Raw genomic sequence first — 16,118 nt, 5'->3', positions numbered from 1 at the left:
ATTAGATACACGGGCCAGCAGACACTATCACACAGGAGAGGATTAGATGCACGGCTCAGCATAGTATCACATGAGAGGATTAGATACACGGGCGAGCAGACACTATCACACAGGAGAGGATTAGATGCACGGCTCAGCATAGTATCACATGAGAGGATTAGATACACGGGCCAGCAGACACTATCACACAGGAGAGGATTAGATGCACGGCTCAGCATAGTATCACATGAGAGGATTAGATACACGGGCCAGCAGACAGTATCACATGAGAGGATTAGATACAGGGGCCAGCAGACACTATCACACAGGAGAGGATTAGATGCATGGCTCAGCATAGTATCACATGAGAGGATTAGATACACGGGCCAGCAGACACTATCACACAAGAGAGGATTAGATGCACGGCTCAGCATAGTATCACGAGAGGATTAGATACATGGGCCAGCAGACACTATCACACATGAGAGGATTAGATGCACGGCTCAGCATAGTATCACATGAGAGGATTAGATACACGGGCCAGCAGACACTATCACACAGGAGAGGATTAGATGCACGGCTCAGCATAGTATCACATGAGAGGATTAGATACACGGGCCAGCAGACACTATCACACAGGAGAGGATTAGATGCACGGCTCAGCATAGTATCACATGAGAGGATTAGATACACGGGCCAGCAGACACTATCACATGAGAGGATTAGATACAGGGGCCAGCAGACAGTATCACATGAGAGGATTAGATACAGGGGCCAGCAGACACTATCACACAGGAGAGGATTAGATGCATGGCTCAGCATAGTATCACACAGGAGAGGATTAGATGCATGGCTCAGCATAGTATCACACAGGAGAGGATTAGATGCATGGCTCAGCATAGTATCACACAGGAGAGGATTAGATGCATGGCTCAGCATAGTATCACACAGGAGAGGATTAGATGCATGGCTCAGCATAGTATCACACAGGAGAGGATTAGATGCATGGCTCAGCATAGTATCACACAGGAGAGGATTAGATGCATGGCTCAGGATAGTATCACGAGAGGATTAGATACACGGGCCAGCAGACACTATCACACAGGAGAGGATTAGATGCACGGCTCAGCATAGTATCACATGAGAGGATTAGATACAGGGGCCAGCAGACACTATCACACAGGAGAGGATTAGATGCATGGCTCAGCATAGTATCACACAGGAGAGGATTAGATGCATGGCTCAGCATAGTATCACACAGGAGAGGATTAGATGCATGGCTCAGCATAGTATCACACAGGAGAGGATTAGATGCATGGCTCAGCATAGTATCACACAGGAGAGGATTAGATGCATGGCTCAGCATAGTATCACATGAGAGGATTAGATACAGGGGCCAGCAGACACTATCACACAGGAGAGGATTAGATACTTTGCTCAGCACAGTATAGTGATAGATGCAGGGTCTGATGTCCTGTGAGGAGCTGCAGTGAGGTTGGAGCAGCACAGAGCCTCCCCCATCCCCCTCTGTTACCTCTCTGCAGCTCCAGATAAGAGGACATCAGACGGCAGCACTCCTTCACCCTCACTAGGGATTACAGCCACACACCAGGCAGCAGAGGACAGGGAACGGCCGCTGACAGTGTGAGGGGAGCAGCTCTCAGTCACAGTGGAGCTCACAGGTACACTCCACTGTGGGCTGAGACAAGATGGCGCCGATCTCCTGCCTCTGCTGTGATGTGGAGACAGCCCAGGGGGCGTGGCCACATCAGAGCAGAGAGCAGCTTATAATTGTAGCTAATGGGTCGGACGCCGACCGCAGCCTCCTATGTCCAGGGCAGCAGAGTGTAAGTGTCCTGCTGGGACTCTTACACTGCTGGAAAGCAAAATGGCGGCGCCCAGTGGCTGCAAAAATAATTAATAATAAAAAATATATTAAAGTTAAAAAAAATGATTTTGTATTAAAAATAATTGTTTATATAAACAATCATTTTTAACACAAAAACAAAATTGCGGCACCTTCCCTTTAAATTTTAGATATATTTTTTGCATGTGTCCTCACCAAAATATGCAATAATTGATTAGATTTCTGTTTATTTTTTAAGGTTTTTTTTTTCCCTTATTATGTGGATTCGATGCTTTTTTTAATGCACATTTTAGTACGGAAATTTGACAATTCTGCACTTAATAACAGAACTGCAATTTTACTTGCATTTTTTTCACCAGGCTTCCATAGAAGTCTATATGGGTAAAAATCCACCCACAGATCCATAGTGTTTTTTTTAATGCACAGAGTTTTCGTGAAATTACATCCTATTTACTTGAACAGTTAAAGAGAAACAAAACTTTCATTTTTTATGATTTTTTTTGTTAAACTTTTAAGGCTGTGCACCCACAATGAGCTTCTGGTGCGTTTTTGATGCTTTGTATTTTTGCTGCGTCAATGTCTTACAGTTGCAGGAAAGTGGATGGGATTTACAGAAATCTCCTGCGGTGCGGGATTCAAATAAGCAACATGTCACCTTTTCATGCGAGTACGATGAGTTTTCTGCGCGGAATTTCCCCATAGACTTACATTAGGTGCAGAAATTCTGCAAGTAAAAATATGTGCGTTTATAGTGTGTTTTTGTGTCGGAAAAGCGTAAATAATTTATGTAATCTGCACCTAAATATGTCAAAGTTTTGTCAAAGGCAAATACCAGTAAGTATAAAAAAACAAAGCAGCTTTATTTAAAGCGTGACACACCAAAAAGAAGCAAAAAAACGCAGGGTCAAAAACATGATAAAAACACATGTTAAACGCACACAAAAAGCAATAAAAAAAAATGCAAATTTCAATAATAGGTGGAGAAATTTTGCAACATCAAAAACGCACCTAAAGCTCATTCCGTTCATTCTCAGTTTCCGTCATAGACAGAACTATTGGACTGCAGAGGGCCCATATACCTTTTTAGCACTGTGGCCCTTTTCTTTCTGTGTCCACAACTGATATACATATATTTATAGGCAGGCTTGGACTGGCCCACGGGAGAGTAGGAGAATCCTCCGGTGGGCCACCTCCATTTTATATGAGCAGCACTTGGCACAATATACAATATGCTTTCCATGTGGCTGAAAAGTGGGGCCCTGGAGTTGGTTACTGGTGGGCCCCTGGCACCCCAATCTGACACTGTTTATAAGTCTAACTATACATATGCCTATATCTATATATACAGTATATACCGTACATAACCCGGCAAGCAGGAAAAGCAGACGCCGGCCCACCCCTGAAACTGATCCCAGTTATGGGGGCTGCTGGTGGTCTCTATTCTCCATGCTTGCTGGGTTATCTCCTTACAATGTGCTGAAAAAAGAGGTAAAAATGTATAAAAATGAACATGAGGTTATTAGATTAATATTCTGATCAGACTGTATGAAGCCCACTGCCACGTCACGGTGAACCTCTCAGTGGGTCCTAACTTTGTATTGGAGTGAAGGAGCGGCGGCGTGCGCTGACCACCGTCTCTGCTGCAATGCACCAGCAGGGCAGGAGGCCCGCTGGCTAACAGCACCCATGCTGCAGGCGGAGTCCTCATGACTCCAGCCACACCACCCCACAGCAAAAATGGGCACCACATAGCATCAACACCAAGTGAAAGGAGCAAAAAGAAAAAACCCTTCACCTTCCTCAAGCTCCCGGACTGTGAACTGAGAGCAAAAATAGGCATAACCCCTCATGCAGTCCGCTGCTAGTTATAAGCACCTGTGCCAAATGGGAGGAGTTCTGGTCCAAGGAAAAGAACAGGTCATGCAATATGCTGAAAAAAAGAGGCATGGACCCCACATCTAAAAATAATACGTTGATCTAATGCCACTAGGCAAAACATTTGTCAATTTTCTCCTTTTTTCAGATTCACCGTGACATGGCAGTGCGCTTCACACAGTCTGTTTAGAATGACTAAAAACCTCATGTTCAGTTTGTAAAGTTTTGGTTAGCGGCATTAGATCAAAGTATGAATGTTGGAATGTGTGTGCGGTCCATGTCTTTTTCTACAGTTCTATCTCCTTACAATGCGCACAGACAGTGCGCTCTCTTGCTCTTTTCATCAGAGCCAGTGAGGGAGCGCACTGTCACTGTGCATTAAAAAAAAATATTGCACAGTGATAAGATCCTGCTAAGCATAAATCGGAATTGACAACCAGCACATGCTCAGTAGAGCAGGGATTAGTCCAGCCTCTTAAACAGACGTCACTGATGACACTTTGTTCGAGCACAGAGGGAATTTTTAGTCAAAGTATATTAAAAAAGGAACTAGATTATTAAATTAATTAGCTGTGGATTTAGAATTAAATTATTAATGAATTAAGCTCAGTGTGCTGCAGCAAGATGCGCGCGTGCACACTACACCAGTCTTGATTAATTTGCCCCCCTTGACATTTCACTGCCATTATCAGTAATCTAAAGGAGTACATACTGATCTCAAAGTAGTTGAAGACAGGTGAATAGACTGGGACAAATCAGGGCTTTGGAAGCCACGTGAATGCATTTGTTTTTACAGGAATGAAGATGCAATCCACTAATAAAGTGATATGCAAAGTGTGGCTGCCCCTATGGAACTGATACTTATGACCTGTCCTACAAAAAGGCCAGCAATGCTGTGATCCTGGCAAACCCCTTTAATGATGTGATTAAATGAACGTTATTGTTATTAGGAGGTTTTCTTTATTTTTCTTCTTGTCAATCAACAGCGAATTGCTCCAAGTGTCACGTCAATGCTACCTGTGAAGACTACTTTGGTTCCTTGCAATGCTTATGTAAAGACGGCTTCATTGGAGATGGTTTTAATTGCACTGATACAGATGAATGTGCTTATAACTGGACCAATGCCTGCTCTGGTGGCACATGCAATAATAAAATAGGGTCATACACTTGTACGTGCCCAAGCGGCTACTACAGCGCTTCCCCTACTTCCTGTGTGGACATCAATGAGTGTTCCAACTCCACCTTAAACAAATGCCACTCATTGGCCACCTGCACTAACAGCGTCGGTAGCTATACCTGTACGTGCCCCTATGGATACTTTGGAAACGGGTCTTATTGTGAAGTTAATGACTGCACCCGAGCAGTATGTCCATCGAGCATGGAGTGTGTGAAAACCACCGGCTCGTATTTCTGTGTCGACCCATGCTCCAACTATACTACTCTCAATGAATCCTGGAGAAGCACCCTTAATTATGTCCCACTCGCTTACTCTGGCTCGTATCCCTTTACCTGTGACGATGACAAGATTGGCTGGTATCGATTTGTGGGCAGTGGAGGAATTCGTATTCCAGAGACTTGTATGCCCCCATTAAGCTGCGGTACACATGCCCCAATGTGGATGAATGGTGTGCACCCAACAACGAGCGATGGCATTGTAAATCGCACCGCCTGTGCCAGCTGGTCTGGAAACTGCTGTAACTGGTTATCAACAATCCGGGTCAAAGCTTGTCCGAGTGGATTCTATGTATACCAACTTTCCGGAACACCAGTTTGCACTCTGGCCTACTGTACAGGTGGGTAACGAATACTATGTGTTGGGTGGCTTAGCCCACCGGCGTTGGCAATAACACATGGGTGGCAGAAGGCATTGTTACCAATTTTGCTTTTGGTCCTGGAGCCTCAAATTGCATCTATGGCTACTTGGCACTTATTGTATTATGTAGAAAGCATCTTCTGAAAGTTTAGGACACTCGTGGGGGAAGTTCTGGTGTTTTTTTTAGGCTGTCTAAGGCCAGTGGCACAGTGCTGATATTCATTGACGAAATACAGACCAGAATATCCGAATCAGCCACAGGTCTCCTGACTTAAACTTAAAAGAAGCCTGTCAGCACCAAACCAATTACAGGCGCTCGGTGCACCCTTTGCATCGCCAAATATTCAAGTGCACCTTCTCACCTACTTGTTTTCCATCTATCTCAGCCCTTCTCTGGTTATAGAAAACCAGAACTGTCAATTGAAGAAGAAAAAGGGGGTGGAGATAGAAGGAAGCCAAGCAGGTGGGAAGGTGGAGATAGAAGGAAGCCAAGCAGGAGGGAAGGTGGAGATAGAAGGAAGCCAAGCAGGAGGGAAGGTGGAGATAGAAGGAAGCCGAGTAAGTGGGAAGGTGGAGATAAAAGGAAGCCAAGCAGGAGGGAAGGTAGAGATAGAAGGAAGCCAAGCAGGTGGGAAGGTGGAGATAGAAGGAAGCCAAGCAGGAGGGAAGGTGGAGATAGAAGGAAGCCAAGCAGGAGGGAAGGTGGAGATAGAAGGAAGCCAAGCAGGAGGGAAGGTGGAGATAGAAGGAAGCCGAGTAAGTGGGAAGGTGGAGATAAAAGGAAGCCAAGCAGGAGGGAAGGTAGAGATAGAAGGAAGCCAAGCAGTAGGGAAAGTGGAGATAGAAGGAAGCCAAGCAGGAGGGAAGGTGGAGATAGAAGGAAGCCAAGCATGTGGGAAGGTGGAGATAGAAGGAAGCCAAGCAGGTGGGAAGGTGGCGATAAATGATTGGTGACGTCAAGGGTGCACAGTGCACCGATCACCTGTGCTTGGTTTTAACACATTCTATGCTGGCAGACTCCCTTTAAGAGCTCCATACATGCTTGTCAAGACATGCAGCCAATCCCTTTTTGATCCCATGCTATTTGGTCTTGGACTACAAAAAAGTCCATCAGCTGTGATCGCTGGGGAAAGCTGCAATCAGCCTTATATTGTCCCTACGGCGGCCACTTCAGGGAATATATAGTATTACATCTTGGCTGACATAGACTGTGCCAAAGTGTGAGCACTGAATGGTGCTCCACTATAGCGCATAGAAGGAGAGCCTGTACAGAGGATTTCATAAGACAAAGCCTTTAATCACTCGGAGACTATCAGAGATGTTCTACTAAGCAGAGAGTTTCTCTCTATAAACATCCCTCAGAAAGAGTTGTCATGTCCGTGCTGACCCGGAGTTGCCGATCTTTTGTATCTTAGATGCCGCCACAGCTAACACTTCTTGCGAAGCTGACGAAGATTGGAATTTGATTGGTAAAGAATATGGATGTACTTGCAAGAGCCAATATAAAGTATCTGGTAGGTTTGATGACTGTATGAATAGTTGTCATAAATGTTATTGTAGTTGATGGTAGCTCAGTAGTAGTGTCAGCGCATCGCACCTTAAAGGGTTTGTCCAGGGGGTAAAAATTATTCTTGAAAGGGCTAAGACTGTTAAAAAATAAATAAATGAAAGAATGACCACCTTTACGAACATCAACGACTCCTGTTTTGACGCTTACTTGGCCCCTCCGGTCTCTACTTGCTGGTCCCACCTCAACACATTAGAAAATTTTACTTAGCCAATCACTGACCACAGCAGTGTCCCGCCTTAGCCAGTGATTGGCTGAGCTGACATTTCTGTTTGTTCCTAGTGATAAGGGACCAACAAGTTGAGGGGATCAAGTAAAAGTCAGATTGAGAGCTGTGGGGATCGGTGGAGGTTGGTAAAATATGTTATTTCTTTTTAAAGCATTTTAGTGTGATTTTCTTTATTGTGGTCTTTAATGGAAGTGGGATTTGCATAGTTTGGTATGTTCTGGGGTAAGATATGGATGTGAAACCTGGACGATAAAGAAACAAGACAGAAGAATTGACGTCTTCGAAATGTGGTGCTGGAGAAGGATGTTATCAATACCATGGATGGCAAGAAGAACAAACAAATCAATTTTGGAACAAATCAAGCCAAACATGTCACTCGAAGCAAGGATCACCAAGCTACGACTTGCCTACCTTGGACACAACATGCAAAGAGAGCCATCACTGGAGAAGGACATCATGCTCGGAAGAATAGAAGGACCAAGGCCAAGAGGAAGACTGGCAACCCGATGGCTTGATACAGTCAAGATTAGTGGAGAAGACCCTGATGGACCTATCTAGGTTTGTCAAAGATCGATCTTCCTAAAGTCACCATGGCTTGAGATGGAGTTGAAGGTCATCAAATAAAAAATAAATTAACGGAGGTTAAATTTTGGGCAGGCGTCACTATATAATATATAATTAGTCCTTGTATATAACGTATGGAATGACAGCAACGTGTAATATAAAATATATGCTTTATTTAAAGCTTTGTCGGATGTGCGTCCCGAGCTGACCTGTGGGATCAATGAGATGAAAGCGTCCTTTCACAAATGTCAGGCGAGGGCTCTCAACTTCAATATGAGTAAGGAAAACTTCAAGAACAACAGCTGCTTTCAATTCCAGGAGGACAAATTCACAAACACGTTCTCCATCCTGTCCCGTCTCCAGGCTGGAAACTGTGGGGTTCAGTCAAGTGTAAGTGTATTTTGGTCTACCTGCAAAAAACACCCCCAAAAGTTCAACTTGACTGGTGTGAGACACTGACATACATAGCCGCTATCTAAAGGGGGCACGGTAGAAAATAATTTTTCCTCTGTAGACAACCTCCAGTCATCATCTATTAAAAGGAATTTCCAAAAATATTTTCTATTTTTCAGAGGTTGCATGAGAGTGACATTTTTTTATTCTTTAGGCTCAGAAATTAAGTGGAGTGATTTTCGGATATTCTTTGAGTTTTATTTTCCTCAAATCCCACACCATCCATAATGTGATGCACTAAACCTTAGTTGAAAAATCATGCGTTTCTCAAAGGAACTTAGAAATAAAAGCAAATATGGTTTTAGACCTTGTCGCAGTCATTTAAGTGCTTACATTTGCTCATTTTTCTTGCTTCCAAAACATCAAAATCAAGACCGTGCCCAATGTTTAAAAAAACACAATAAAAACTCATGTAAAAAATATACTAAAAAACCTCAATGAAAAAATGCAAGTAGCTTAGTTTAGCCAATAGGTGCCGAAAATCTGCAACATCAAGAATTCATCAAATAGTCATCGTGGGAATGGAGCCTACGCCAGCCTACAATGTCAGCTCACTGTGCTTTTTTTTTTCTTAATGCTGCATAAATTGATCTGTTGTGCGATTTTGAAATCCGCAGCGTGTCGTAAATTTTAGAGTTGTGCAAAAAGATCTAAAGGACCGTGGCACCTCTATTAATTAGTAGAAATGACATCATGATTGAGGGACTTTTTTTATATACAATTAAAATTAATAACTCATAAGAGAGGACATATGTCCAATTGTGATATTAAAGAGACTCCCTGAAGAAGCAGGATGCGAAACGCACGTCGGAGTTTGTGATGGAGAAATAACTGTAATCCCTATCATTCTATTTCATCTGTGTCTATTTGGTCTTACGAATTATTATCTTTTACTTTTCATCATCTAGGTGATGTATCCTTACTATTATGTCTTTAATATCATAATTGGACTTAAGTTCACACTTATGAATTATTCTTGTAATTCTATATAAGTAGCCCGTAGATCATGTAATTTGTATTAATAGTATTTCTTATCAGCGTTTCCTATTCTGCTTATGTTTTGGACGCCTTCATGAAATTCTACAAACTTTCCCACTATGGATTACATTACGTATTTAGCTTGGTGCCAATTATTTATCAGCATATTTTAGGGGTGTGTTTTTTTTATTCTGACCTTTTTACTAAAATAAATTATTTAGATTTTAGCTCTTTTTTTTTTTATATAGAATTTTTTTTCCCTTGGCTTTGGGAATATAGTTATATTTAATACTTCTAGCAAAAAAAAAGCGATAGAAACAAATGCAAAACACATAAAAACACTAAAAAGGGAATTAAAAATGCAAGTAATCTAAGAAATGCTGCTAAAAAAATGGGCAACATCAAAAAGTAACCAAATCCACACTGCGGGAATTTAGCCTAAAATTAAAAACCCGCAAACACCTGAATTGTTTTCTATGCTCTTTAGCGTTTATTATCATATTGTTCATTGTGCTTTTTTTGTTGTTATTTTCATTTATTCAACAGCAAAATTCAACTCATGTCACGTACGTGAGCAATCTTCTCATTACGTCTGAAGCCTCTGGAATAATTACGAGAAATGATAATCTGACTGTGATCGTGTCGTGCGTGTACCCGCTCGACCTGATGATCAGCTTGAGCCAGGTCGTGAAGCCCATCAGCAAGTATGTACAATAATCTAAAAATCTTCATACTGCCTGACCATAGACCTTGATAGTTGGCGGACCCTTGCCCCATATCTCATGTCAGGGTCAGCTATCCTCTCGTACCTGCATAGTACAGGTCCTTCTCAAAAAATTAGCATATAGTGTTAAATTTCATTATTTACCATAATGTAATGATTACAATTAAACTTTCATATATTATAGATTCATTATCCACCAACTGAAATTTGTCAGGTCTTTTATTGTTTTAATACTGATGATTTTGGCATACAACTCCTGATAACCCAAAAAACCTGTCTCAACAAATTAGCATATTTCACCCATCCAATCAAATAAAAGTGTTTTTTAATAACAAACAAAAAAACCAACAAATAATAATGTTCAGTTATGCACTCAATACTTGGTCGGGAATCCTTTGGCAGAAATGACTGCTTCAATGCGGCGTGGCATGGAGGCAATCAGCCTGTGACACTGCTGAGATGTTATGGAGGCCCAGGATGCTTCAATAGCGGCCTTAAGCTCATCCAGAGTGTTGGGTCTTGCGTCTCTCAACTTTCTCTTCACAATATCCCACAGATTCTCTATGGGGTTCAGGTCAGGAGAGTTGGCAGGCCAATTGAGCACAGTAATACCATGGTCAGTAAACCATTTACCAGTGGTTTTGGCACTGTGAGCAGGTGCCAGGTCGTGCTGAAAAATGAAATCTTCATCTCCATAAAGCATTTCAGCCGATGGAAGCATGAAGTGCTCCAAAATCTCCTGATAGCTAGCTGCATTGACCCTGCCCTTGATGAAACACAGTGGACCAACACCAGCAGCTGACATGGCACCCCACACCATCACTGACTGTGGGTACTTGACACTGGACTTCAGGCATTTTGGCATTTCCTTCTCCCCAGTCTTCCTCCAGACTCTGGCACCTTGATTTCCGAATGACATGCAAAATTTGCTTTCATCAGAAAAAAGTACTTGGGACCACTTAGCAACAGTCCAGTGCTGCTTCTCTGTAGCCCAGGTCAGGCGCCTCTGCCGCTGTTTATGGTTCAAAAGTGGCTTTACCTGGGGAATGCGGCACCTGTAGCCCATTTCCTGCACACGCCTGTGCACGGTGGCTCTGGATGTTTCCACACCAGACTCAGTCCACTGCTTCCTCAGGTTCCCCAAGGTCTGGAATCGGTCCTTCTCCACAATCTTCCTCAGGGTCCGGTCTCCTCTTCTCGTTGTACAGCGTTTTCTGCCACATTGTTTCCTTCCAACAGACTTACCATTGAGGTGCCTTGATACAGCACTCTGGGAACAGCCTATTTGTAGAGAAATTTCTTTCTGGGTCTTACCCTCTTGCTTGAGGGTGTCAATGATGGCCTTCTTGACATCTGTCAGGTCGCTAGTAGTGTTGAGCGATACCGTCCGATACTTCAAAGTATCGGTATCGGATAGTATCGGCCGATACCCGAAAAATATCGGATATCGCCGATACCGATATCCGATACCAATACAAGTCAATGGGACATCAAGTATCGGAAGGTATTCTCATGGTTCCCAGGGTCTGAAGGAGAAGAAACTCTCCTTCAGGCCCTGGGATCCATAGGGATGTGTAAAATAAAGAATTAAAATAAAAAATATTGATATATTTACCTCTCCGGCGGCCCCTGAACTCAGCGCGGGTAACCGGCAGGCTTCTTTGTTCAAAATCAGCGCTTTTAGGACCTGAGAATCACGTCCCGGCTTCTGATTGGTCGCGGGCCGCCCATGTGACCGCCACGCGACCAATCACAAGCCGCGACGTCACCGCAAGCTATTAACGCGCTCATTTTTAAAAATGAGCGCGTTAATGGCTTTCAAAGACGTAGCGGCTTGTGATTGGTCGCGTGGCGGTCACATGGGCGGCCCGCGACCAATCAGAAGCCGGGACGTGATTCTCAGGTCCTAAAAGCGCTGATTTTGAACAAAGAAGCCTGCCGGTTACCCGCGCTGAGTCCAGGGGCCGCCGGAGAGGTAAATATATCAATATTTTTTATTTTAATTCTTTATTTTACACATCTCTATGTATCCGATACCGATACCAGATACCACAAAAGTATCGGATCTCGGTATCGGAATTCCGATACCGCAAGTATCGGCCGATACCCGATACTTGCGGTATCGGAATGCTCAACACTAGTCGCTAGTCTTACCCATGATGGGGGTTTTGAGTAATGAACCAGGCAGGGAGTTTATAAAAGCCTCAGGTATCTTTTGCATGTGTTTAGAGTTAATTAGTTGATTCAGAAGATTAGGGTAATAGGTCGTTTAGAGAACCTTTTCTTGATATGCTAATTTATTGAGACAGGTTTTTTGGGTTATCAGGAGTTGTATGCCAAAATCATCAGTATTAAAACAATAAAAGACCTGACAAATTTCAGTTGGTGGATAATGAATCTATAATATATGAAAGTTTAATTGTAATCATTACATTATGGTAAATAATGAAATTTAACACTATATGCTAGTTTTTTGAGAAGGACCTGTATTTCCTTCTACCTTGAGAGGAATCGGCCAGAAATGGCTCAGATTTATGGAGGGAAGAACTTCAGTGGAACGTGGATCAATCCTACACAGTAACGTATCTTCCTGGCATTGATAAAAGATCATAATTTGGTATTTGTCTTTTTATTAACACAGAACTGTCTGTGGCCAACCGTATACTACAATCTCCCAGTTCTAGCCCTTAGGGTTGTCTTGTCACCAAAATGTCAGTGCCTTCCCACCTGAAATTTGAAGACCATGCTTTCCAGGTGGTTTCAGGAGGCTTCGTTGGCACCAGAAGAATTGTCAACTCTACAGGGAATCCAGAGGTCTCCCCTTTTTCTTGGAGCCTCCCAGATGTCCCTCAAAAGTTGAAAAGTATGAAGGGGAAGGTAGAGGTAGCAGGCGCACCCCTGACATAATGTCACATAAATACACTGTAGTATTATAAATGGCGCAAAGTAGATGGGGAGCCTGAAGATTTTGCCCTGGGGCCACGAAGTTGCAAGTCATCCTTCTGGTGTCAAGCACTAATGTAGTATTCCGTTTCTCTTGGGGAAAAAAAGAGGTTCTTCAACAGCTGCACTATATTTTTTTGTATAGATGTGTGCCTCAGCATTTGCATATGTCTTTTTCTTGCACAGCATAAAGGAGATCATAGAAATCAGACATTTATCCTATGGGATATTCAAAGGATAAAAGTCTGATCGATGCCAGTCTTCGCACCTTAGATGTCATGGTTTACCGCAACAGAGAGGAGCCAGAAGACCACAGCTTTGATTTCTCCTACTCCTGCCCCGATTAGAAGCACTTCACCGCCATATAAAACTGTGCAGGTTTTTTTTTTTAACAGTGCAGAGTTAATCTGCTCAGTTGAGAGCTCCTGAAATTTTCCTGCTTTAAGGTACTCAGCTGTTCACTGTTAGCCACTCCCATCTTCTATATATTCTGGGCCCTGGCAAGCACTATTTGTCTGAGCAAGCTTCATGCTGCATGGTTTAGGGAGATGGTGGTTTTGTTGTTGTTTGAAAAGGCATTTGGTGGATTTATCTAAGACTGTTGCGAGGTTTTGGATGTGGGCTAAGCCTCTCCTCCTACTTTGGTTTTTCCCCTTCCTCCACTCCACGGTGTTTACCTCTGTTGTTTTTGTGTCCATATTAAGGTACCCTCACACTGAACGATATCGCTAGCGATCCGTGACGTTGCAGCGTCCTGGATAGAGATATCGTTCAGTTTGACACGCAGCAGCAATCAGGATCCTGCTGTGATGTCGTTGGTCGCTGCAGAAAGTCCAGAACTTTATTTCATCGCTGGACTCCCTGCAGACATTGCTGAATCGGCGTGTGTGACGCCGATTCAGCGATGTCTTCACTGGTAACCAGGGTAAACATCGGGTTACTAAGCGCAGGGCCGCGCTTAGTAACCCGATGTTTACCCTGGTTACCATAAAAGTAAAAAAACCAAACACTACATACTTACCTTCCGCTGTCTGTCCCCCGGTGCTGTGCTTCTCTGTACTGGCTGTGAGCGCCGGCCAGCCGGAAAGCACAGCGGTGACATCACCGCTCTGCTTTCCGGCCGCTGTGCTCACAGCCAGTGCAGGAAAGCAGAGCGCCGGGGACAGACAGCGGAAGGTAAGTATGTAGTGTTTTTTTTACTTTTACGATGGTAACCAGGGTAAACATCGGGTTACTAAGCGCGGCCCTGTGCTTAGTAACCCGATGTTTACCCTGGTTACCGGCATCGTTGGTCGCTGGAGAGCTGTCTGTGTGACAGCTCTCCAGCGACCAAACAGCGACGCTGCAGCGATCGACATCATTGTCGGTATCGCTGCAGCGTCGCTCAGTGTGAAGGTACCTTTAGTATGATTGGTATTTTCTGTATTCCCTGTTTGTATTACCATCTTAGTCTGGTTGGTGTCTTATGGTACACTACTGCTCTCCTCTTCCCTGGGTGGGGAAAGGGTACAGTCTGAGGGTGGATTCAGGAGCTAAGGCAAGGTATGTGGCCCTGGCGTTTTCACCATCAGAAGTAATCCAGGGAACATGATGATCTAGGGCGCCCCTAGCATTAGGGACAGGGAAGGAGCCCGTTTACCTCTGTTGTTTGTGTGTCCATATTAGTATGATTGGTATTTTCTGTATTCCCTGTTTGTATTACCATCTTAGTCTGGTTGGTGTCTTATGGTACACTACTGCTCTCCTCTTCCCTGGGTGGGGAAAGGGTACAGTCTGAGGGTGGATTCAGGAGCTAAGGCAAGGTACGTGGCCCTGGCGTCTTCACCATCAGAAGTAATCCAGGGAACATGACGATCTAGGGCGCCCCTAGCATTAGGGACAGGGAAGGGGCCCCTGATCCTGGGACAGCCAACAACAGAGTTGAGACATTAGAGCTCTGAAATCAGAACTGAAAGCTACAAACAACAAATACATATTAGGAACAAAATCTCTGCAGAAAGTTAGATCTAATATTTGATAAAAGTTGGAGTTTCATTTTAAGGTGTATTACTCCTTTATTTATAGTTAATTTTTTATTCAGGTCTACAATAATCAATGTTGGAGGGACCGGGCAGTTCACGGTGACCATGGCTCTTTTCAATGACAGCAGCTATCTGTTTCCATTTGTGGGGTCACAAGTTTCGCTGTCATTCAAAGAAACGCTGTACGTTGGTATCTACATCCAGGGTGGAGACAACTCTACATATGTTCTGCTGATGAAAAACTGCTACGCCACTCCATCGTCAAGTCCAAATGACACCCTGAAATATTATATCATCAAGGACAGGTACAGTAACTGGAATCGAACGCACAAACCTAAAGCAGAGCTTGTCATGTTGCCAGATGGCGCCGCATTATATTTGTGCAATGGCGCCTGGTGTATAGTGATCATGTAATTTGCACAGAATTGGAAACTTTGAGACGCACAAAAAATATCAAGTATGTTTGGCAAATTTTGGTCAAATCTGTTGGTAATCTTTAAAGCCATAGACTTTGACGAAGGTGAAGGTCCCACTAGAATGATCTCACATCCGTGGTCAGCTCCAATTTTTAGCGTCGCGGTCGCTAATCCAGGTTCGACTGGCGCCCCAGAGTATCAGCAATCATCCATAATTATTTGCCCCCAATACATGGTCCCAATAGTCCAACGCAAAGTAAACTCCGGGCAGGAACACAACCCCAATTTAGTTCATATATTAAGAAATTCACACAAGAATGGCACAAGGAAAGAAGCTCCAAAACTCTAATTTCGAAGGCAAAGTTTTAGTATATGACAGGTTTGGAATTTTTTATTTTTTTTTTACAATATTGACTAATCAAATCCTCCTTTTCTTTTTTTCAGCTGTCCTAATAAGCAAGATTCAAGCATATCTGTATCTCAGAACGGAGCATCGAGGGAAGGACGCGTGTCTGTGCAGATGTTCAAATTTGTTGGAGGAAATTACGACTCTGTGTATCTTCATTGCTCTCTGAGTCTTTGCAATGCGGTGTCCGGAGGCTGTACACCCGTAAGTAGACTTTTATGACGGTGGATTAAAAAAAAAAAAAACCAGGACGCCACTCCAGTCAACAGGATGTGTGATATTA

General features: G+C 43.4%; 1 protein-coding gene across 1 annotated transcript in view; it reads left to right on the top strand.

Annotated features, from left to right (window-relative positions):
* LOC138645156 (uromodulin-like) overlaps positions 1-16,118 on the top strand; it is a 55,076-nt gene that overhangs the window by 20,525 nt on the left and 18,433 nt on the right. The window contains exons 8-13 of the mRNA XM_069734241.1: positions 4,708-5,514; positions 6,950-7,048; positions 8,076-8,284; positions 9,872-10,029; positions 15,073-15,318; positions 15,874-16,039. Coding sequence (XP_069590342.1) covers positions 4,708-5,514; positions 6,950-7,048; positions 8,076-8,284; positions 9,872-10,029; positions 15,073-15,318; positions 15,874-16,039 — 1,685 coding nt within the window. The remainder of the gene's footprint in view (positions 1-4,707; positions 5,515-6,949; positions 7,049-8,075; positions 8,285-9,871; positions 10,030-15,072; positions 15,319-15,873; positions 16,040-16,118) is intronic.

This window comes from Ranitomeya imitator, chromosome 7, assembly GCF_032444005.1.
Source record: "Ranitomeya imitator isolate aRanImi1 chromosome 7, aRanImi1.pri, whole genome shotgun sequence".
Taxonomy (NCBI): Eukaryota; Metazoa; Chordata; class Amphibia; order Anura; family Dendrobatidae; genus Ranitomeya; species Ranitomeya imitator.
This window is presented reverse-complemented; position numbering and strand designations above follow the sequence as displayed.